We start from the raw sequence: 24,416 nt of genomic DNA, 5'->3' as shown, positions 1-24,416 counted from the left end.
CCCTGGAGAGAGAGATAAAGAGAGACAGCGATGGAGAGAAACAGATGGAGAGGAAAAACAGACAGGAAGGAAGAGAGGCATTGACTAGAGGGGAGACAGAGACTCTACTTCACTCTAAGGCTTGGGGCCTCCCCAAAGGTGAGGAATTGCTTCATCCAAGTCCTATGCAACCTATGTGAAGGAACTTGCCCAAGGAGAGGCTGGGCCAGTGGCTTCAGACCCCTGGAATGAGCCCGTTATCCCTGAAGCAGAGCCCCTGACTCCTCTACTCAGCCTGTCTGTGAACTGTGACCCCAACAGAGAAGCCCAGAGTGAGTGAGGTGTTCCTGTTGCCTCAATTCCTCTGCACATACTGTCCACTGCTTCTAAATCCTATTTGCCTCCTTTAGAGCTTGGCCCAAGTGCCCCCGCCCACAGGAAGCTGCCTATGTGCACATCAAGCTCCTCCCACGCTATTCAGTTTTATGCGCCCCAGACTTATCTGCCTCTCCAGGGCAAGACCAGACTCTGCTCCTTCCAGATTCCAGCCTCCCACTCTCCTGCCCTGGGCCCTCACCTGGACAAATTCTTATCCATCAAAATCTTTATCAATTGACTGACTGACTCAAGAGCTTCAGTGACAGATGAAAGTACCCCAATTAATGAATTGGATAACCCTTACTTGAGTATCCACTATGTGCTAGGAAGCTGGGAGCAATGTGGACTGATGTACAGAGTGACATTCATGTGGGGGAGCCCAGAACATCATGGGGCCATAGATAAAGGGGCACAAACCCTGCTTTCAGTGGCTGCAGGGAGGCTCTTGGAGGAGGTAGCCCCTAAGGTGAGGGAGGAAGAGGTATCAGCTAGGCAAGACAGGGAGAGAATCGGGGAGGTTAAGGGCAAAGGGAGCAAGGGTAGGAGAGAATCTGGGATTCCAGGAAAGAAGTGTGGTTCAGAAAGGTTGACATGGACCATGATGGGGTGCAGCGGTGAGGGCGTCAAGGAGGGGCATGTCTTGAAAGGCCAAAAGAGCCACGGGGTGGGGGCAGCTACTGATTTGCTGGTGTGTATGTTGAAGGAGTAGAGAAATGTTGAGGAGGGAAAAAAACGCTGGAGGCCCGTTGAGGCTGAGAAAGGGAGAAGGGAAGGGTGGAGAAAGCCCCTTCAGGAAGGCGAGACGTGAGATGAGCTGGAGGAGCAGCAGGAGAGACGGCTCAGTAAGCTGCTTCTGGTCCTTCAGACGGTGAGATCCTGGACCACCCTGGGTAACCACCCCCAAGTCAAAAAATAGAATGTATAACGGCCAGAGAAGACTTCTGACAGTTGAGCAGAGAACTGAAGGAGATGAGGGTGTGTGGATAGCTCAGGGAAGAGCATCCAGGCAGAGGGAACAGAAAGGGCAAAAGCCCTGAACGGGATGTGCTGGAGGCCATCAGGTGGGTCTGAGAGGTCAGATGAGGCAGGGCTTCCTCAGCCATGGTGGATTTTCTCCACGAGTGACGGGGATTCATGGGACAGTTTTGAGCAGGGCTTGACTGTGTTCAGCAGCCCCGTGCTCCCTCATCTCTCCTCTGTCCCCAGGCCAGAGCACTATGGAGAGTGGACAGAGGGTGCCCCGAAAGGGCCGGAAGCTAGGCTCCAGCCGCCGGCGGCAGATGCGAGAAACAGCTGATGGCGAGGATGCCCCTGTGGCCTCAGGGCCAGGGTCCTGGTCCTCCCAGGCAGCAGCAGAGCTACAGGACTTCTTCCAGGACTGTGGTGCCAAGGAGAGGGGCTTTGTCACTCGAGAGGACCTGGCGGTGAGTCCAAGGACCCATCCCACCCCCTGAATCCCTTTTCTACAGCCTCCTGAGACTCCCCATCCCAACAGCACTTGCCTGCTCTTTCCCCTTTCTCTCATCTTCAGATTTGCTCTCAGAAAAGGCTAGGAATGTGTTTATACTGACTAACACTTATAAGGCTAATTTATGTGTTACCCTCTTCCAGAAACATTTGCAGTTTAATAAAGGAAAGGTTTTCAGCCATAGAAGTAACTTGCATGTGGTATAATTTTAGGCCCACCGAGCAAGGAAGTTTATCTTGGGGAACATCAGGGCCCTGGAAATCAAACCATGTCAATGACATAAACTTCAATGAAACAGATCAGCCATGGTTGTGCAAGACAGTAAGGAGTCTTAGGGTGTGGCCTTGACCAAGATTGGCCAATTTTTTTGTCTGTTTGTTTCTCCTATTTTCTGCCAAGGGTCCTATGTGGGTTGCTGGATTCTCCCTGGATCTGCTTTCTCCTGATACTGCTCTATACTCTGGATTTTGTTCCTCCCCCATCAAAACTGACCCTTCCGATATTCCACCCTCAGGGCCACAAGAGGTACAAACGGCTGATGTTAAAATATATTTTTCAAAATGGTTGAAAAAAAAAAAAGACTTGAGTAGACATAAAATCAATACTTAGCAAATATCTAATTTATTATTATTATTATTTATTAATGAGGGAACCATTAAGATGTTATGGCAGGTTCCAGGAGCATTTGAGAAGCTGGGATATTTGTAGGCAACTTGACAGAAGAGTGTTAGGATAAGTTTCCTGAATTCAGTTTTTAAAACGGCTAATATCCAACAGGTCAGACAGCTTTGAGGTTATCTGTGCTACTAGACAAAAATTATTTTTACCTCTCCTGGGCAAAATCTACAAGTTAAAAAGTAACTTCAGTAGGTCTAGGACTTTTAATGAAAGGTAAACAATGAGATGAATTAAGTGCATTCCTCTCGTCTAGACAATGCCTGGGTAGTCATTACCCCCATGTAATATTGAGACGACGTGCTGTCTACCTTTTTGTCTTATTTCCAAGTTTCAGATAATTTCCCGTGATTATACATAACCTCCAAAGTAAATTCTTGATACAAAAAGGCTGATCTCATTAGGTTTGGCTCGATTATCTCCATAGGTGCAACAAGGGTGTAAATAAAACATGTGGGCTCCCTTGACTGGGCTCTGCAAATGGAGGCTTTTGAAGGACTGAGCCATTTTAGTTTCTGTCCAGACAGTTTTCATGTGGAATCTTAAGCTGGACTTTAAAAAACTCTTGTTATTTGCACTTCTGGTTAGAGTGACCATCTGTCCCAGTTTGCCTGGGCTGGAGGGGCCCCTGGGATGTGGGACTTTCAGTGTTAAAACTTGAAATCTTTTGAGCATACTAGGGCTAGTCAGCCTCCCTACGTCTACCCTAAAGCTAGGAAACCAAGCACAAGCCTTTCTCTACCAGCTTTCACCTGCAGCACTTATAAATGTGAGGAACTTCCTTTCTTCTTGAGGTTCCCAATTTTTCTAAGGTCCCTGTCCTGTCCAGAATTCACCTTCCTCATCATCTGTTTCCAGACCAGGCTCCTGGGAGAGCTTTGCAGGCATTGGTTCCACAAATGTCCCTTACTTGTCACACTTGATTAAATGAGAATCATCCTTTTAATATTACATCTAGTTGCACAATTATTTACCCAACTATATCTCAGTAAAAAGGAGGACAGGTTCTTACTGAACCTGTGTAAATAACTACATTGCCATGGAAAGGAAGGAGATTCAGGAAAAGTATTGGTTTCGGAATCAGGAGTGTAAAATTTCAGTTTATAAAAGCATACTCTCCTACTGAAGGTTAGAGACAGCTTAAGAAGACAGAGAAAGGACTTCCTCATACATCCATAAATATGGAACAATAAAAAATAATGTCAACTGCATTCCCAACAAATAACCACAACTCAGTTCCTTCAACCATTCATTTAGTTCCGGGTAATTAATTCTTGTTCTGCTGGATTTTGGGTGAGCTGGCTGCTTCTGGTCTGAAAACAGTCCTAGAAACTGTGACCCACTGGCTCACTCTGAAGGTCGGCTAAGTCAGCTTGGAATCCTGGACCCAAGTGAAGCATCAAGAGTTCATAGAACCTGGTACAGTCCTTTTCCACAAGGCTTTGAGTCTGTGCTTTGTGGAAGACACAAACTGGCCTGCAACATGTAATCAAGTTTTCAGGCAAGGGTAGGAAAGTAGAAACGTGTTTAGTAACGAGACTGAAAGGCTGTGGTTATTTAGTACAGTAACTAAGAATATCCGAATGAAAGAGAGTAAAATGTTCTACTGGGATACAGTGTATAAATATTTCATAAGCGTTTGCTCAGTGTTTCCCCTGAAGGTAAGAACATATTATGCATAGCAAAAGCATTGAGAAATCTCCAGGGCTTTCCTATAAAGCATGCAATTTCTGAAATACGTATATTAATAGCGTTTTACCTTTGTAAACTTAGCTAGGAAAGGCTGAACGTCTCTTCTGATCCGACAGTTCTTCCTATGATGCTCTTATAATGGTGTCAAGGTATTTAATAAATAAAGAGAAAAATATCCTGACATTTAAATTTAATTTACCTAAACTTAGGATCTGATGTTGGGAAGGCAAAACCAAAAGAACTATCAGAGAAGACAGGGCATTAGGTTAAGACAGAATCATGGGATTCTGAGAAATAGTACTTGGTTACCTATTTAATCAAAGTGACAGCAAAACAAAGTATTTTGAAATAAAAACAGAAGAAGGCAACACTGTTGTAAGGACATTTAGCTCTTTGATAGGGAAAGTGGCTTTGCTTTTTGTTTTAAAGAAAATCAGAACACAATAAAGCCAAAACAAAGCAGAGAAAGTTATTCTGCTGAGATTCGCAATCAGTTACCTGCGCAACTTACACAGATTATTAATAGTAACCTCTTTTTATCCCTTCCCTTAGAGCTTTAAGGCCAATTTGTCATTTTAATTGAGATGGAGCTGAATTCTAGTTTTGCATTAATATAACATGTGGCGGTAAAGGTTTCATAAGATTTATTTTTTGGTATTTACTTTTAAACCCATCAAAGCTGAGCCAAATTTGGCAAAATGTTAATTTATATTTCATAGTCTATTTTACAGACTCAAGTGTTAAAAATCAAGACAACTAAGATTCCATTTCAGCAAACCCTCTACAACTCTTTATACCTATTCAGATTTTGCTTTTAATCCTTTTTCATGTCCTGGAACAACTAGACACTTTAAGACAAAACCACTCTCCTTAAACCTTGAAAAGCAAAAACACATCCCATTTTCCTTGCAGATACAGTTGCTTTTCTTTGTCACTATTGTTCCTCGTATTGTCTCAAACACCCTCAGTGATTATAACTTTCAACAAAGTAATTAACCTCTGTTTCCCAGAAAGAACTAGGGGGTAAATAACTGAGAACTGACTAGCAAAGCTCACAAACACACATCACATGACTTTCTACAGTCACACATACCCTTGTACAACTTTAAAAAAATTATGATAAAATATACATAATATAAAATATGCCATTATAACCGTTTTTATGTGTAGAGTTCAGTGACATTAAGTTTATCCACATTGTTGTACAACCATCACCACCATCCAACTCCAGGTCTTCATCTTCTCTAAAGGAAACTGTACCTATTAAACACTAACCCCCATTCTCCTAGCTCCTCCTCTCCTAGAAACCAGGATTTTACTTTCTGTCTCCATAATGTGACCACTCTAGGTTCCTCGTATAAATAGAATCATACAGTACATCCATGTTGTAGCACGTGTCAGAATTCCCTTCCTTTTTAAGGCTGAATGATATTCCATCGTTTGTGTATACCACATTTCGTCTATCCATTCAACCCTTGACAAACATTTGAGTTGCTTCCATCTTTTAGTTATTGTGAATATTGCTGCTATGAATATGATTGTACACATATCTACCTCAATCCCTGCTTTCCCTGGCACAACTATTTAAAGTGGCAAAAATGAATTCATACACTAACATGACCCAAAGATATAGTTGCTTTTTAGCATATAAAAATAAGTAAAAGCATATAAATTTAAAATTCTGCTTAACAATCAATGTTTCAGTGCTTTTTTCCTAGAAAATTTCCAGGTGACCAAAAAGTATTTATCCATTAATTTAATTACTATCAATTCAGGTATTTCAAGTTACCAAGGCTCTTGGAAATACAAGTACCGTTGATATAAAATTTGTTAGAATAATAAATCAACTGCGTAGAACACAAGTTTATATTTTTATAATCTTAAATATTATGTAAAGATAATGTTGGCTTATTTGAAAGTAAAACAAGATGAGAAGTATGAGAAGTATAGGAAATTCAGATTAACTAGTTTCTTTACAAAAAGCAAATCCAGATCTTATGAAAAATAGAATGTATACTTGTATTATATTTACTATAGGGCAGAGAAAACACAAATATTATTTATCTTTCATAAACCAGTCTAATTTGTCCAAAGATTCTCCTTAATTATATGAACCTGGCTCCTTAAAAGTTTTCTGAGCTAGCAATTTCTTATAAAAATGAATTTTTTTTGTAAGCCCAGCACATTTAAAGCATTAGAAGTTCAGTTTCTTTATTTTCTGTGACTTTGGGGGCCATTAGATTTATATAAGCCCTTATTTGTCTCTACAAATCAATCCACACAGAACCCCTGTGAGGGACTCTAAGTTATCCATATCCAGATATAGAAAAATATTCACACTCACAATAAGAGGTAAGGGCCTTTTTGAATTACAGACACACAGACATACAGACAGAGAGAGTGTCTGGCTTCGTTTCTACAACTCCAGCCACAGGTCAAAAGTAAACACAGAAACACAAACACTCCCCAGTCCAGATTTCAAAGAGCTGTTCTTCCCAGTGGACACAAAATTCTTAACCGATCTGAGGTCACACATAGAAAAACAAACACCACCACCAACAACAAAAGATTAGCAAACCATATTTTCCGTTGTCTCTCAACTGACAGACACTACGTCTCCAACACACATGCCGGGGAGATCACACAACGGTCAGTCCATACAGTGGAATTCCCCATCCCGGCTGCCGCCACAACCAGAAACAGAAAATCAGCAAAAGCAGAAACAAAAACTAGAGAAACAGAATCAGCAGACTTAAAGTTCTATCACATGTGGGATTCCTTTCAAGAGCCAAGAAAATAAGTGCCTGACCTCCTAGAACCCGTTTGGGGCTCTTTTCCGGCAACACAGTTCACTGGGTTCTGACAGCTGAGTCCAGTGGGGCATCTCTGGGGAACGCCCAAAACTATTAAAATAGAATTTCCAAAAAGGTAAAATCATGACCTCTAGGCAAAAATAAAATGAATCTATATCAAAAATTTTATTTAACTAATTAATGAGTTATGTTATGAATGGTTGAAAGAGCATTTAAAAAGCTCTAAGTAATTTGACCAAAAAAAGTTAGATGGCTGGGTTAGATTTTAAAAAGCTGGTTAATGTACAGCAGGTCATAAATCTTTGGGATTATCTGTTCCATCAGACAAAAATTATTTACATCTCTCCTGGACAAAAACCTGCAAGTTAGCATATGACTTCATTTAGTCTGGAATCTCTAATCAGCCCTGTGAGATGAATTAAGTACCTTTATACAGAATCTAGAAGATGCTTGTGTGGCTTTTGCCCCTGTAAAATACTGAAAGGATGTGCTGTCCATGTTTTGGACTTATTTTCAAGTTCCAGATAATTTTTGAATACTGATAAACACATTCTGGGGAGAATTTGCTACTATCCTCTATTAGAGTCCTAAAGGGATGAGACACGGAACAGATAAGTTTTGATGTTGGCTGGAGTAGGGAAAAAGAAGTGGAGGAAGTTCAAGGCTCTGCTGAGAGGGTGGCCTTGGATAGGGTCTGGGAGCCTCAAGGGTCAGCCTTGAAGTCAAGTTGTGGATGGGACTCCAAAACTGGGGAGGGGGGAGGAGGGGTGACTGAAGACAAACACCTCTCCTTTTTTTTCACCTTTCCTTTTTTGAGGGTGGCCCAGCACCTTCCCCAGTGGAAACAGCATCCAACTTACTTCTTCATTGCAGGTGGCCAAGTTCAGCTTCCTGGGCAGGGAGGAGGAACTGGAGATGATCTTTGACTGGGTGGATACGGAGCGGAAGGGACATCTCTCCCTTGAAGAATTCAGCTCTGGGCTCAGTATGTCTGTTTTGAAGGGGCCTCTGGGGGGTGTTCCCAGTACGGGGTGAGGCTGGGCAGACAAGAGAGGCCATAGTGATACCCTATAAACCACAGGACCATCACAACACCCCTGAGAGCAGTTCAGGGAGTGGATGATAATACAAACTACTGTGGAGATAAGGACACTAAGTGTGGGTGGGAAGACAGCTGGTTTGAGGCAGAACTGGGTCTTAAGATTCTAGCCGAGTAGACCTGCTCACTTCCTTTCCACCAGTGAGAGCAGTTCGTTGGCCAGGGGCCCCCTGAGCATTTCTTTCCTCCAGAAAGGCCTCCAGGCTTGCCTTCTGATACTTCCCTTGTCTTCTCCCCAATAAAAGGCTTCCCTTGAGCAAGAGGTTAAGCACCCCTGTTCTTGAGATGAGGGGACTTGTTTTTGCCTGAGGAAGTTCACATTCTGGTTTTGGTTAAAGGAATTCGAGGCCCCAAGGGAGCAGCAGGGGGTGATATGTAGTGGGTGGAAGCTTCCCAGGCTCTTAGCCCCCAGTGGGCCGGTTGCTCCAACACCGCTTCTCAAGACAGACCCAAATGGATCTAAAGACACCAAGGGCGGAGACACATTATCCCTGCTGAGCTCAGTGGGGGAAGAAGCACTTCCAGCCCAGGGAATGGCAGAAGTGGTGTCCTTGCAGAGACCCTGAAAAGCACAGCTCAGCCTTAAATGCCTGCAAAGTTCTCAGGTCTGCTGAGTCTCCAAGAGTTTGGGGGACAATAGAAAGAGAGGCCAGGAGTCTGCATTTACGGGCTGGGGCCACCCCAGGAGGTGGTTGCTTTGGTTCTGGTGATTGAGAAGCTGGGAGTAGGGAGGGGGAATGAGGACCCAGAATTGTGGAGTGGGGGAAGCAGAGGAAGCAGTGTTGTCAATGCAGCCCCAAGAAGCCACCTTCCCATCTGTATCCAGTCGTGCCCAGAGACTTCCCAATGTCTATGGAACAAAATTCAAACCCCTTCCCAGGGCCTACAGGCCAGCACCATCCCGATTCTGACAACCTCTTGGGCTTACTCAGTACCACTCGCCTCCTCCAGCATGCCAATCTGGCTCCTACCTCAGGGCCTTTCCATGTGTTATCCTTTCTGCCTGGAATATGCTTCCCTAGAAATTCACATGGCTTATTCCTTCTTCTTCTTCACATTTCAGTTTCACTGTCATTTCCTCAGGACATTCCTGACCACCTCCTCCAAAGTAGACCCTGTCCAGCCTCTCAATGGAAATTACCCTGTTTATTCTTTTAGCTCACCTGACAAATTTTTTATTTTTAATGTGCCCTTTTCAGTGTTCATAAAGTGTCAGATCCACCAGGGAAGGAGTTTGGGCCAATTTTGTCCCCAGCTTATAGTAGATGCTCAATAACTATCCCTTGACTGAGTTAAAAGAATGTGTTGGCCACCATGGAACTGCTATATGACTTCCAGCAAGTCTTTTGGCCTCTCTGGGCCTCAGATGTTCATCTATAAAATGGGTACAGTGTCTACCTTAAGTAAACTCCCAAGGTTGATGTGAGGAATGTATGACCATGGCTCTGTAAGTGTGACTGACACAGTTACAATGATTTCCCAAGGGCTGGAGCAGGGCAAGGGGGTAGGTCAGGGGACTGAGCCCATCTCCACTCTGCTCCCTTCTGTCCCACTCTGTTCCACAGAGAACATCTTTGGCTCCAGCTCGAGCACCCACAGGCTACACAGACAGAGGCCACTTCCTTCCAAGCGAGAATCTGTAGCCACCAGCTTCCCAGTGCTGGAGGAGGCTGATGCTGCGGAGAAGGAGGCATTCTCTGCTTTCATGGAGCAGCTGGGGGCCAGCCACTTACTTCCTGAGTAAGGCCAGCACGGTGTGTGTTGGGGTGGGGGAAAGGAACAGGGGGAGGCACCGCCATTCAGAGGGGGCGAGGACTCTCCTGGACACAATGTCAAGATGGAAGCCACCAGGTAGAGATGCGTGCAAATCCTGATTCGGCCACTTGTTAGCTGTGTGACTGCAGGCAGGTAGCCCAACCTCTGACCTCTGTTTCCCTGGCTGCTGCGTGAGCATAAGAGCTGCTGTGGGATTAAATGAAGCCATGTGTGGAGAAAACCTTCTCACCAGGGGTCCGTCCACCCCAACCCCTCCCTCCCTGCCCTGCCCTACATGATCACTCCTCAGAAGGATCAGCTTCCCAAGGGGACTCACATTCTTAAAAATATGAAGCTCCCTGAGGGTGCTTCTCTTAACCCAAAAAGAGGGTCCCCCAGTGGAGTGATTTCAGGCATGTTGATGCTCTATATTGGGCAGGCTTAGAGACAGGGGGGCATTTCCACCAAATTGTCTCAGGCTCTGGGCTCTTGCGGTTCACTCAGACTCAGAGAAAGGGGGCCCTGCCTAAAAATGTCGCTCTCATATCCCCCAGGTCCCACAGGGAATCACCCTTGTCCATCTGCCCAGGTTCTCCCAGGTTCGCCTGCCCCTCAGGGCTCTGAGAACAAGCTCTCAGAGGGTGGGGCAGGTGTTGTGGGGCAGGCAGGGTGGGACTTGGGGTGCAGGCTGGCGGGGAAGGTGTGGTGGGGAGTGATTTACCCACTTGGCAGGTTAGCCTGGGCTCAGCCCTCAGGCATCTGTCTTCATGTCTTAATTAGATTCTTGTGAAAGCAGCATTTATCGAGTGCTGACCATGTGCTAGGCCCCAAGCCGGTGTTTTCACTGGGTGTGTCTCCTTCTCAAGCAGCCATTTTATAAATAAGCTCAGAGAGGGCATGGGACTTGCTAAATATCACACAGCTACAGAGTAGGAGAACAGAGAAAGCGAATGGAAGCCCTGGGCTATCAGACTTCCAAGTCCCCCCCACCTGACAATGAATAACCAAACTGTAGAGAGACAAATTGCTATGGGGCTTTCACAAAGGGAAAGGACACAGCTGGGAAAGTTTCCTGGAGGAGGTGGCATTTGATTTACACATTGTAGGATATAAATAGATACTTGTGGCCCACAAATATCTTGGGGTGTTGCCATTAAAACTGAGGAGTGGGGCTCCTCCTCCTCCTGGTCCCACCACATGGCTAGTCTCTGGCTGTCTCTCCCTCCCAGGCAGGCGGAAATCTGGCAGCTGTGGAGGAAGCTGCGACAGGAGGAGCCCCAGCTGGCGGGCAACCTGGAGGGCTTTCTAGCCAAGATGACCGGCCGCCTGCAGGAGGCACGGGCTGACAAGGAGGTTCTGGAACTGACCCTGAGGAAGTGAGTTGGGGCCAGAGGGCCACCCCCAGCCGCTGTCGGCACACAGTGGGTGCTCTTTACATTTTAGTTGAATCTCTATTGAATTCCCTCAGCTCCAGAAGAACCGAGGCCAGGCGTCCACAGCGGAGCCTGGAAACTGGCCGGGCAGCGTTGAGCTGGAAAAAGGGTTGACTAAGGGGACCTACTGTGGAGGACAGAGTTAGGCCTTCAACAAAAGTGGGAACGGCCAGCGTGTCTTGATGCAGGGCCACTGTGGCACCCAACTCCAGGGCACCACTCACGTAGCTTTCAATTCACGTGGTAACCCTGGGGTTGGCATAGGCACAGCCCAGCCAGGGAGTCTGAGTTATGGGGGTAGGAGGATGGTGACGGCAGGAATTGGGAACAGAGTGATGTGGCTATGGGGACCATGAGACGGGGCCACAGGAACCACTATCCTGCTGATGGTTATAGGAGTCAGCGTGCTGGGACCAGGCAATCAATGTCAAGGACATTTGTGTCAGGGAGCTCTTACTGGGATGACTGTTCTCAGGGTGACAGGGCTCTGTGACCACTGGCAGAGTGAGGTGAGTAGCAGGATAGACTCCAAACCCTGGCCCAGACCACCCCTGTCAACAGCAGGGTCCCAGGGTGCTGATGTGGTGCCTGGCCCCACCTCCCACCCCTTCCAGGCGGGACTCTGACCACCATCGCGAGGTTCAGCAACTCTACGAGGAAATGGAGCAGCAGATCCAGTGGGAGAAGCAGCAGCTGCAGGCTGAGGTGGGCTTCCACCCCTAGGCAGCTCACCCTCCCCTAGCCCTGGACTCCTCTGCTGGCTAAGCAGTGGGCCAGCAACTGGCCAGTGTGGGGCAGCAGGAGGCTGCTGGGAATGGATCTTCTCACACCTCTGAGCTCCGTTCCTCAGAGAGATGGGGTGGGGAGTGCTGAGCCCAGGTGCCCTGCCTGGTCTCATGTGTCCCCCAGAGCCACCCCTTCTGTTCTCTGGGCCTCAGGCTTCTTGTTGCTAGAGTCTAGCCCTGAGTCAAGAAAGTTGTCCTGCAACCCCTCCTGGCTGGGACATCCTGGACCCTGCACCCCAGGCCTGGGAGGAGGTGAAGTGTGGGAAGGGCCAGCCCAGTCCAGCTGGGTCTTAGATTCTGCCGTTCAGGGCCTGAGACCTCTCTGCTCCCCAGAGTGACTCCCGGGGCCTGGCCCTCAGCTCCCAGATGCAGGAGGTACTGGAGGCCAAAGAACGTGAGGTGCAGCGGCTGACTGAGGGCCAGAAGGAGGTGAGTGACAGGGCTTCCCTGGGAGCCCAGTTTCTGAGGATTCACTGGGCTGGTTGGGCTCCTGTATCAGAGTAGCACCCTAGGAAAGAGATGTCTTGGTCCTTTTCTGAGATGAGGCCAGATAGTGCAGTGGAAGCACTGGGACATGAGCCAGAAGGTCCAAGTTCAAATCTTTGCAATTAAAAGCCATGCAAATCTGAGGAAATACCTTTGCTTGTCTTGGCTGTAGTTCCTCTGTCTGTAGAATGGGAATAGCCACATCTACTGCATCTTCCCAGCTTGTTGTGTCAAATGTGGTAATAAGTGAGAAAGCACTTTGAAACAGGAAAGCACTGAGGAAACACTCTGAATTCTCAATGTTGGAGAAGCTTGGTGATAGGGTGGTGTTCCACTCTCATTTCCATCATCAGCTGGGCGACCTTGGGCAGGTTTTTAACCTCTCTGAAACTTGATTTCCTCATCAGGGAAATGGAGATCAGAACTTTTGCCTTAGAAGGCTGCTGTGATGATTAAAGATACTATATTTGAGGGCCTAACATGATGCCTACCACATAGTAGGTACTTTGTACATCAAGGTTGTTACTGTCTCTGACTGTGATCTAGAATCATAGATCATAGTCTGCAGTCTGGTCAGCATACCTGCTGCCCCCACACCCCGGGTCTTGTAGGCTATGGTCTCTTCCACTTGGCATTGTGGCTAAGCCTTTGGGTCTGAGACCCTGCCCCAGTGTCTCTTCCTTCCTCAACTTCCAGACCACTGACCTTAGTAAAATCACCATCTGTTGTAACTGGGAAAACCAACATCTCTTCAGCACTGGACCAGTTTCCCAGGGCCTTCCCCACCATTGCCTTGGCTGGTCCCACCACCTGGTCTCACTCTCCTGACACGGGTTGATTTCCCAGGTGCCTCTGCAGAAGCTTCTCCTTGGAAATTGAGGCAGGCCCCTTCTGCCAAGGGAGGAGGTTAGATTTTCCATATGGGGCCATTTTGTCCCACCCCCTGTGGACATGAAGCCTCTGCCGCCTGGCCACTCATTCCTTTACCCAGCAACCATCTATGGTGCACCTACTATGTGCCAGGCAACTTTCTAGGTTCTGAGGAACATAACAGACACAAATAATCCCTGCTCATGGAGTTATTATGTAGTTACAGAAACAGGTGATAAACCAAATATGCAAGTAAAATCTATAACATATTAGGTAGTTAAAGTACTTAGGAGAATAAAGGAAAGCAGGGCAGGGGGATAGAAAGGTTTTGATAGGGGAGCCAAGGAAGACCTCACTGAGATGATGACCTTGAAGTAAAGATCTGAAAGAGGTGATGGGTGGGCCATGTGGTATCTGCGGAAAGAGCAGTCCAGGCAGAGGGAATAGTGAGTGCAAAGGCCCTGAGGTGGGCATGATGCCCTGTGAATGTTCAAGGACCAGCAAGGACACCTGTGGGCGAGAGCAGACTGCAGGAGCCAGGGCAGTGGGAGATCAGAGATGTAACAGGGGTGGGGTAGGGGAGACTGCAGGGTCCTGGAGCCTATTTTGAGGCCTTTACCTTCCATTCAGTATGGCCAAGCAGCTCTCCGTCTCTCAGCCGTGTGACCTGCTGGTGGATCAGGAGCTCCTTGCCAATCAGATGGGGCTCAGAGATGAGCAGCCACTGCAGAGCTTTGAGCAGAGGAAGGTGTGATCCCATTTACATTTCAGGCCCTTGTTGTGCTGGCAGTTTGTGTTTCTTGCACAGTTCCCTCTCTCTTCCCTATTCCAGCATTTCCAGTATCTCTTCTGGGTGGGAGGTAATGGAGCTAATTAGGCCAATAAGGGGCAATACTCCCCAAACCTACGTTTTAAGCTGAGTCTCCAGGAGCCTGAGTCAGCGCCCCACAATGGCCTTGGGAGGCTGTTTGTTCCCCTGGAGGGCAACTGGGCTTCTCTTCTCCTCATCCTCCACCTCCTGCAGCTGGAGGCCCAGCTCCACCGCCTCAGCAGCACACACCAGGAGGCCAGCTCGGAGAACCAGCAGCTTCGGGAGGCCGAGCGTGACCTGGCTGGGCAGCTGGAGGAGGTGCGGGGAAAGCTGCAGGTGACCAGGGGGCACCTGAATGCTGCCAGGGGCCGTGTGTCCTGGCAGATGGAGGAGGAACCGAGGCAAGTAGCTGCCATCCCTGGGCTAGGGTGGAGACCAGGTGCTTCCTGGAAGAGGGGAGGGAGGCTCTGAGTTCACCCAGAACATACAGACTCCCTCCTTAAACCTCACAAGAACCTTGCTAGGCTGGGATTATCATGCCCATTTCTCAGACAAGGAAACAGAGAGGGGAAAGTCATCTGCCCAGGATCAAGTGACTGGGGTTCAAACATACACACACACACACACAGACACACACACACATGGGCTAGTGCAGTGCTAGATCCCTGGCAGGCATTCAATCTACTTGTCACAGGTCAGAGGAGTGGGATGGGCCAGAATGGTCAAGGAAGGCTTCCTGGAGGAGGTGAGGCTGAATATAGGCCTTGATGGATGAGCAGGATTGGGTGAGGGGGAGGAGTGGGTAGTGCACGCCAGGGGAGAAGAACTGCCAAAGAGAAGGCCAGAAGGGAGGGCTAGCCATGAGGTGTATACCCAATGGTGAGGGATGGAGGCAGGGTTGGTGTGGCATCTACCTGCCCCTCCCCTGACCTTAGCTTCCCACACTTGTTCCAGTATCCCCAGAGCAGGTGAGGAGAAGGCTTCAGACCCTCAGACAGTCTCTTCTGAGGAGGCTCCCCTGCCGGGACTGTTTGGGGACAACGATGACTGGGACCAGCTCCTGAGCAGCATCAGCAGCACCCCCTACAGAGCCCTGCAGATCTCCTGGAGCCCACCCCCAACCCCGAGAGCCCCCTCAGGCCCCCAGACACCCCGAGTGGTCAGGCAGATCTCTATCTCGGAGCCACGTGCTTTTCTGTTTGGTCAGGAGCCACCTTCAGATCCAGATGGGGCTCCAAGGAGCCCCCCTGGAGTGACTTCCCGGACCAAGGAAGGGAAAGCAGGGGATCCAGATGGGCAGGACATCAGCCCAGGGCAGGACATCAGCCTGGAACCCAAGGAGGAGTCAGGACCTGGGCCTGGGGTCCACTTCCACTGGGGTCTCCCAGGAGCCCCAACTGGAGAGTCAGGGAGCCTGGTGGCAACTGCGCTTAAAGTGCTTATTCCTTTGGAGGATAGGCCCCCTCCTCCTGTGACCTCTCCCCCTCCCCAGGCCCCATCTGGGCCCAGAGAACAGTTCCAGGCCTTATACCCAGGCGATGAGGGTCCTGAGCTTGGGCCTGTCCCAGCCAAGCTGCCCAGGCAAAGAGAGGCCCTCCATCAGGACCCACACGCCACTGGCTCTGAGCCAGGACATGGGTCCCCAGGAGCTGGAGCCCTCATAGCAGGTCTGGCTGAACCCTCCCAGGGTCTGGAGCCTGTAGGTCAGACTCCCACAGAGAGATTGGAGCAGAGCAAGCCAGGCCCAGATGTGCAGGAGAGCCGTCCTGGGGGGCTACAAGGAGCTCATGGCCAGATCCTTGGGCCAGAAGGGCTGCCTGCCCTTGCCCACCAGGGTCTGGAAGAGGAGTCCAGGGTGGAAGAAAGTAAAGGAGTGGACCGAGGAGGGCAGGATCTCAGTTCAGAGCTATCCACTGAGGCTCTTGGCTTGAAAACTGGGCGTTCAGAACTCCCCCAGCAAGACTTCCTGCCTGCTTCCCTCCCACATGACCCAGCACAGGCTCAGGCCGAAGCAGAAACCCCTGCTCCTGGAAAACCATCACCTCCAAGGGACTCTCCCTGCATTGGGGCTCAGCCTGGGGATGGAGCAGGGCCCTGGGAGCCCACACCAACCCTCCCAACCAGGGCTGAACTGGAAGCCCAACCCAGGCCCCCACCCACAACTGCTCACGCAGAAGAACAAGGTCCCCCTCAATCCAGAGAGCCGAGGGCAGAGAACTGGCCTAAAGACCCAGGAATGGACTCCAGGGGTGCTGGGCCAACCCCATTTCCAGGGGAGCACATGGCCAGTGAACCTCCTTCAGCCAACCCTGATTACGCCTTCCATGTCATCTTCCTGGGAGACTCAAACGTGGGCAAAACATCTTTCCTGCACCTGCTGCATCAGAACTCATTAGCTACTCAGCTGACGGCCACCGTAGGTAAGGACCCACCTGGGGAGGGAGGCGGGGGAGGGAGGGGGGACCCAGGGGACCAGGCTGACAGGCTGGAGCAGGCCCAGAGTGAGCCACAAGCCAACCCTGTGGAAGCTGTAGTTTCTGCCCTGGCCACAGGCCCTGCATTACACATTATTTTGCACATAATTTGGCTATTTTACTAATCATCTCTAATTACAGATAATTTGCTTTTTCTGCATTGATCTGATTAGCTTATAATGTGCCACATCAACAAAGCACCCTGCAATTTAGGTGCCGGCACTGGCTGAAGGTGAAAACAAGTAGGTCTCCACCCACCTGGCCCCTGGGCGGGCCACTGCAGGGTCCGTGCTGCTTGACTTTGCTCAGGACCAGCCCCAGGCCAGTCAGCCAGGTTCTGGCAGGAGGTCATGTTGGGCAAGTTGAACATTTTACACAGAATGTATTTGTAGAGTGGGGTAAGTTAGGAACACAGGTGCCTGAGTTCAAACCCCAGCTTGGCCACTTACTAGTGGTATTATTTAAGCCCTCTGAGCATAATGGGGGCACCAATAGTGCTGACTTCCTGGAGTGCTTGTAAGAATTAGCTCCGTTAGTACGTCTCAAGGTCTTAGAATAGTATCTGGCATGTATTAAGTGCTCAATTAATATTAGTTATTTTCATGGTTGTTATTAATATAAGTAAATATTTGATAATGTCTAATTCAGTGGCTCTTGCAAATAATATGTCCCAAAGTACAAAGCTTCCTCTCCCTAAAAATATTGGGATATGTGGCCACTTGAACACTGCATAGAGTCACAGAAAAGAGCTTGTGGGAATATCCCACTTTGGGGCAAAGATGGAGTGATCCGCATCTTTGTGTCTGTCAGGGTGGATGTTGACTGGGGAACAGTGCCAGACCAGTGGATAAAGTTCTTAAACTTTACATAAGATAGGTGCCTCCAGGACAAGTTCTCAAACTTTTCTCTGCCTGAGAATCCTCACCTGGGGAGCCAGGTAACAATGCGGTGTCCTGGGGGATGGGGGACCCATAGGAGTTCTGGCCTGAGGTTGAGCAGGATCACAGGGTCTGCAAGGCCACCATCATTAATCACCTAAGCTACTGGTTACAGACCACCTACAAGGTACCAGGCATACATGTCTTATTCTTTACAACAGCCCTCCCTGTAATTGAGCCTCTCCCACTATTATGTGGTAAGAAGACTCCCCAAAAGTCAGTTGAGAAAAAGACAGCTTGCATAATTGTAAAAAAGACAGGGCAAGGCTGCTGCACTACTAGCCGGCTGGAGGACCTGAGATCCAGGTGTGTGATCCAAATCTGTCCCAGGCTCACCTGCAGTTTACTGCCCCTGGTGGCTGTCATCCATCTTGCTCAACCATAGGGATGATTCTGGCTTCCACAGTCATGAACATTTCCCTGCTCAGCATCACCCTCCTCCATTCCCACTCCCCTCTCTTACCTGCCGGCATTTGAGAACAAGGCCAGGTGGAGGACCAGATCCAGAGCCAAAGGAGTTATATCTGAATGTGCATTTTTGTGAGGATTCTTCTATCTATCCCCATTTTACAGATTAGGAAAACAGAGAATTGAAGACCTGGTTAAGTTTCTTGCCCCACTTGAGTCCCAAAGTTCATACCCAGGGCCACCTGCCTTCAAAGCACATGACCCCACACCAGAAGTTTTATTCTTTCCTGGGTTCAGTGTTGCCCTCTCCCTGGGTTTGTGCATGTATAAAATAGCAGATTCTTTGGGAAGCAGAAAACATTACGTTCCTAATAGTTTATGTGGGTAAGCTGTAACATGTCTGGGGGAGGATGTGAGGGGAACATGGATGGGTTTCGGAGGGCGATAGGCAGGGAGGTGGAAAGTGGCATTAATAGGGGAGTTATTAAAAGCAAAGAATAATCCTTAGATCATATGGTGGGTATTTAAGCAGAGGCTGGATATCATCACAAGCAGTGGGATTAGATAACCTCAGAAGTTCCTGCAGACCCTGGGCTTCCTAAGACCTTCAGGGAAGAGGGCAGTAAAGAGAAATGGATGCTACAGACCTCTGCTTCACCATTTACCGAGGTCAGACCTCCTGGAGCTGCCACTTCTCCCAGCTTCCTGTGGACAGCACGGGCAGGGGGTGTCTATGGCTTCTGTCACCACCAGGGACAGCAGCAGATGCTTAGAGGGGTCACCATGAGAGACCTTGAGGAAGGTCTCTAGTAGCTCAGGGCTATTATGAAGAGCCACCTCTTTCCTGAGCTGGTCTGGGCCGTACAGTGCGCTCTGCAGCCTCAAGGCTCCATTAGCACAGGGGGTGGGCATGGGGACAAAGCAGCCCCCCTCCGGCACCTCATCCCCCACCTGGTTTCCTTGGGAAATGAGGGTTGGCACGAAGGTATACTCCAAAGAGTCCAAATCTTCCTGGGATTTCACTATTACCTCCATATTTCCAGGGACGGAAAGGATCTGAAATAATGACACAGGGAGGGATGGGGACTGCGAAATTTAAAGAACTTGTGTCCAGGGAGATGGGAATTCATAGTGATAATAAAAATTACCATCTCTCACTCCCCAGGCACTCGGCTGACTCCTGACATAAGTCATTTAATCCTCCCAACCACCCAGTGATGTGAGTCATTTTAAATTGCCACCTTGCAGATAAGGAAGGCAGGCTCAGAGAGGTGAAGTGACTTGCCTGAGGTCACACAGACAGTACAGCAGCAGAGGCTGGATAACTCACAGCCCAGCTGGTCATCCTTGAAGCCAGTGCTTCTTCCACTCTCTCAGGCTACCTGTCTGCCCTGCTGTCTGGGTAAAGGGGGAAGATGCATGCAACAATTAGGAATGAAACAAGGAGTATTACAAAAATAAATAAAACTGATTTTCTTGAGTAGCCTGAGGAACAAACACTGCCATGCAATTGAGAAGACAGATATTTTCATAGAAGTAAAGACAATGCAAGGTGCCTCGCATTGGCTGTCAGGGCAGGAGTGCAGTGGGGGCTGGGTGGTCAGGGAAGGCTTCTTGGAGGATGTGGGCCCTTGAGTATGGATGGAATTTGGAGAGCAGAGGGGAAGCCCAGCAGCTGAAGGTTCCCGTCCCACCCTGGCTGGTACTGGGGACACGTATATATTTGGGCCGGCCTCAGCTAAAAGACCTGGGCAGTAACTTGAAAGTACGCCTGACCCTCTTCTATGTGTCCTAGGAGTGGATTTTCGGGTCAAAAACCTGATGGTGGACAACAAGTGCTTTGCGCTGCAGCTCTGGGACACGGCTGGCCAGGAGAGGTAATGGGTACAGTCGCCATTAGTGGCGTCAGAGACCCAGGCTTGAGCCTGGATTGCAGAGGGTGCAGCAGGCAGCCCCAGCCTTGAGGAGTCTAACACGGGCTAAGAGGCAACCAAGTGCAAATGCAAGTGCAGCTTCTATCCCTGAGGATTCAGGAGGTCAGAGACAGAAAGATGAGTCCAGTCCCAGTGGGGGGAGAAGGACACCAGACCTAGAGGTCCCCTCAGTCTGGCAGGGCACCTGTGAGGGCTGTCCCAACATGGCCCTCAGGGGACAGCTACCCAATTGCTGTCCTGAAAATACTGGCCTTCCACTTTCTAGTTAAGCAGTAGTCATTAAAACTGAAAAGACACATCTTCTATGGTCCAGCAGTTCTACTTCTAGAAACTCATCCTACCCGTAAACTCGTACATGACTATATTGTCAAAGGGACCAAGACTGTTCATAGCAACATCATTTATATTATGAAACACTGGAAACAATCTAAACATCATCAATGTTATGAAGCCACAAAAAAGACCGAGGACTCTCTTTATGTACAAATAAGGAAATAGCTCCAAGACATTGTATTAACTGGATAAAATAAAGTAAAGGCTACAGAGTATTAATGAGTACAGTGTTTTACACTGTATTTGCTCAAACAGTGTATGGGTATATATATACGTGTGTGTGTATAAGCATATATACATATATGTATGTACATAAAACACCTCTGGGAAAATATTTCAGAAATGGGTAACTCTGCCTCTGGGAGGCAGACTGGATGGCTGCAGGGTGAGGGTAGGGTCGACAGGGAGAGACTTTTCACTGGGTGCCCTTTGGAACCTTTTGAAATTTGAGCAATGAGAACTGTTACCTATCCAACAATAAACACACTCTGAGAAGGAAAGTATGTGCACACTCTCTTTGGGAAGCAATTAGAAGCAGGTGGAGTGGCTGAGGCCTAGAGAGGCCAGGCCTGGGGCCAGGCCGCCTGCCGTGGCCTTACGCAGACTCTCCGGGCAGGTACCACAGCATGACGCGGCAGCTGCTCCGCAAAGCTGACGGAGTGGTGCTCATGTACGATGTCACCTCCCAGGAGAGCTTTGCCCATGTGCGCTACTGGCTGGACTGTCTCCAGGTGAGTTAATGGCTGCTAGGGTTATAGTTTTTGGAGTCAAGAGGGAACTTGTATCCTGTTCCCTCCATTTTTTCTCCCAGGATTACAAATGACACTACAGACATGTGGGTGACATAATCTAGTGAGGGCAGTTGGCTGGATGGGCTGGAAGCATAGTGGTACAAAGAAACCACAACCACATAGTACTCCCTCCAAAACAAACTCTTTCCTTTATCCCATAACCATTTCTTTCCTATATACAGAAGCTCTGTGATGTCTTCTTAACACCTGGGGATAATGCAATTCTAGTGCCACTCTAGGTGATAATTTCTCTGTCCACACATCTCTAGTTCTTTCCCCTATGTACTTAATTGATATGTATATGCTGAAGTTCTGCAGTATGTCCCAGCACAGCAGAGGGGTATAAAATAACATGTTGTTTTCCCTCTAGAAGTTTCTAGTCTATTTGAAGAGATGCAAAAGCAGCAGGATAAGGTAATATACGAAAGCAGCTGGGCTCTGGGTTCTAACCAGACCTAGGTTTGAATCCTAGTTACCCCATCCCAATTCTGTGACTTAGGACAAGTGACTTAACCCCTCTGAACTTCAATCTCCTGACTTCCTTCACAGAGGAATTGTGAGGATTAACTAATATAATTGCTCTCACCACAGCACCTGGTATATAGTAAACACTCAGTAAACAGAAGCTATTATTATTCATGAAACACAAAAGAAGCCAAGGCAGCATGTGTGATCAAGTGCTGGGCTGTTCAGCACAAGCAGGATGAGAAAGGCATGGACAGGAGCAATCCAGGAAGGTGTCCTGGGGGAGGTGCTTTGCAGGTTGGCCTTGGAAAGCGGGTGACATATTTGCAGGCAAAGAGGAGGGGCAGGTTCACTGCAGATGGAAGAGAAAGTGTCAAAGGCGGGAAGAGTGTGGAGTGGGCGTGATAACAAAGGTGGGCATGTGTGGAGGGAGGCTGCACACTGTCAGCTTCCTAGAGGGCGGGGCCAAATCCACCCAGGGCCTGGCACACAGCAGGTGCTCAACATGTGTGGCTGAGGGAATGTGTTCTGTGTGCAGGATACAGTGTCCGATGGGGTGGTCATCCTTCTCCTGGGAAACAAGATGGACTGTAAGGAGGAGCGGCAAGTGCCCACTGAGGCTGGGCAGCAACTGGCCCAGGTGAGGACCTGGGCATTGGCTCCTTTCCAAGCCTGAACAGGGCAGACCCCTCCCTGGAGAGTAGTGAGTAGGTTACCCTGGCCCGGGCCACCAAGAAGGACCCATCGCCCATTTCTGACCCTGCCCAATCAAAGGCCAGATTGGAGTAGACAACAGCCTCCCACCCACCTGGGCTTTAGACCCAAACATCAGGCTGTAATGGTGGGCATGACATTGAATCTCACTGTTGAAATAGCAAATCCCCACAGTGTCCCAACCTACTTTAAAAAAAATCTTCAGAGTAAAAAGGTTTTCAAAGCTTCACTTAAAATTCCCTGTCAAATCTTAATTTATCTCTGGTCTCTAATTAACATAACATTCCTTCTAATTTATTCTATCTTAAGACACAAATTCTTCCCTGTAAAGACTGCATCAAAAGCCCTACCACCAGACAGTGGATGCTACTTATTCATGAATAGAATTCAGCCACATTCCAGAAAATCTGGAGAATAATAAAGATGGAAAAAAGAATCACTCCCTGACCCACCTCTGACACCACCCCTCTTGGCATTTCCGTATCATATTTCCTTCCCGTTCTTCCTCTCATTTCTCCTACTCATGAAGTCATCACTGTGGTTCCTGGTTGGCAGGAATTTTTTCCTCTTAAAAGTAGTAGCTCATCTCTTTGACATAGTAATTCCTCCTCTAGCAACTTATCCTAAAGAAAGAATCAGAAATAATCCCTAAGAGAATAACATAATGGGCACCCGTGTATAATGTATAATCAAATGCATTTATATGAGGATGTTCTTTACTTTGTCATTTATAAGAACAAACATTTGGCAGCAGTTGATGGTTAATTTGTGGAGCTTCATGTGAGAGGCTAGCATTTGCCATTAAGAATACTGTCCTGGAAGAATGCTTAAGGGTGTGGAGGAAATGTGTACAATGTAATGTGAAGTCAGAAAAGCAGCTGCAGTTCTGGATATAGATTAGGTTGAACCATATGAGATTGCAGATATTTGACTGTTTGGCACCTATCAAAACAGCAATTTCGTATTGTTTCACCTAATAGTATAATGCCATTTAGCCCAGCCCCCACTAAAAGGGCTGTATAAAACAGAATGGAAATACATACTCAAACGTTAGTGAGAGTAGTTTATACTTTGTACTTATACTTTTTTATGTTTTATTTTCCAATATTTCCCCCAACTAAATATTTTTGAAATCAAAAAAACACAACTAATGGTCTAACAATGTCCTCAAGGACATTTCTCCAAGTTAGGACACAGGCTTCCCACCGTCACTCTGAAGCTGTAGAGTGTTTCCGGGTAGCACCTTTGACATCTTGGCTAGCTAGGGTGGAGGGCCAGTGGGCAGAGGGGCGAGGCTGGGGACCATGGGCCACAAGCAGAGGGACTTCTCACCTGTTGAGGTTGGCCTGGGGACATACTGAGATTCTGTCTGATGGCCCAGTCTTTGGTGACAGAGGCTGCTGCCTGGACTCTCAGTGGTCTCCCCCACAACACCCCTACCCCTGTCTGTCTGGCTGCAGGAGCTGGGGGTCTCCTTTGGAGAGTGCAGTGCTGCCCTGGGTCACAACATCCTGGAGCCCGTGGTGAATCTGGCCCGGTGAGTGCCACCCTACCACTCCCCACCCAGAACCCAGGAGGGAAAGCCCCAGTCTGAGGAAGCACCTATGAAATCACAGGGCTCAGAAGTCAGTGGAACGAGAGACAGCAATGCATGGAAAGCCTCCTGATTTCAGTTCTACCAGTCCCATCAGCTGCATCACCTCCAGGAAGTCTCATGTCCCCTCTCTGAGCCTCAGTGCAGTGGGAGAGCAAGAGTTACTCTCCTGCTCCCAACCTTCTGGTGACTTCCACTGTATTTAGAATAAAGACCAAAAGCCTGGCAGAGGCCTGTATTAGCTCCAGTGCCATCTCCCCTGCCCCTCCCATAAACTTCAGCCAATTGGAGGGGCCTTCCCTGACCACACCCCCTTCCATCACTGTTCTGGATCACATCCTCTTTTTGTGTGCTTCAAAGTCCTTCTCCACAAATTGTAATTACACATGCATTTCTCTGTTTTCTAGTTGCTGCCTACCTCCCCTACCAGGCTGTAGCTCCAGGGGGACAGGGCCATGTCCCTTTTGTTCAGCCCTCTGCCTGGGGCCTGGCATATACTAGGTGCTCAATAAATGAATGAA

The 24,416-nt window shown here is 48.4% G+C and overlaps 1 protein-coding gene across 1 annotated transcript in view; it reads left to right on the top strand.

Annotated features, from left to right (window-relative positions):
* The window catches only part of RAB44 (RAB44, member RAS oncogene family), a 29,565-nt gene that overhangs the window by 4,083 nt on the left and 1,066 nt on the right, over positions 1 to 24,416 (top strand). Inside the window, exons 2-13 of the mRNA XM_006202062.4 lie at positions 1,564 to 1,781; positions 7,879 to 7,990; positions 9,670 to 9,844; positions 11,089 to 11,235; positions 11,907 to 11,997; positions 12,411 to 12,506; positions 14,458 to 14,645; positions 15,199 to 16,664; positions 19,860 to 19,941; positions 20,948 to 21,062; positions 22,126 to 22,227; positions 23,762 to 23,838. Coding sequence (XP_006202124.2) covers positions 1,575 to 1,781; positions 7,879 to 7,990; positions 9,670 to 9,844; positions 11,089 to 11,235; positions 11,907 to 11,997; positions 12,411 to 12,506; positions 14,458 to 14,645; positions 15,199 to 16,664; positions 19,860 to 19,941; positions 20,948 to 21,062; positions 22,126 to 22,227; positions 23,762 to 23,838 — 2,858 coding nt within the window. The 5' untranslated portion in view covers positions 1,564 to 1,574. The remainder of the gene's footprint in view (positions 1 to 1,563; positions 1,782 to 7,878; positions 7,991 to 9,669; positions 9,845 to 11,088; positions 11,236 to 11,906; positions 11,998 to 12,410; positions 12,507 to 14,457; positions 14,646 to 15,198; positions 16,665 to 19,859; positions 19,942 to 20,947; positions 21,063 to 22,125; positions 22,228 to 23,761; positions 23,839 to 24,416) is intronic.

This window comes from Vicugna pacos, chromosome 20 (assembly GCF_048564905.1).
Source record: "Vicugna pacos chromosome 20, VicPac4, whole genome shotgun sequence".
Taxonomy (NCBI): domain Eukaryota; kingdom Metazoa; phylum Chordata; class Mammalia; order Artiodactyla; family Camelidae; genus Vicugna; species Vicugna pacos.
The sequence above is the reverse complement of the archived record's forward strand: the minus strand, read 5'-3'. Positions and strand labels throughout refer to the sequence as shown.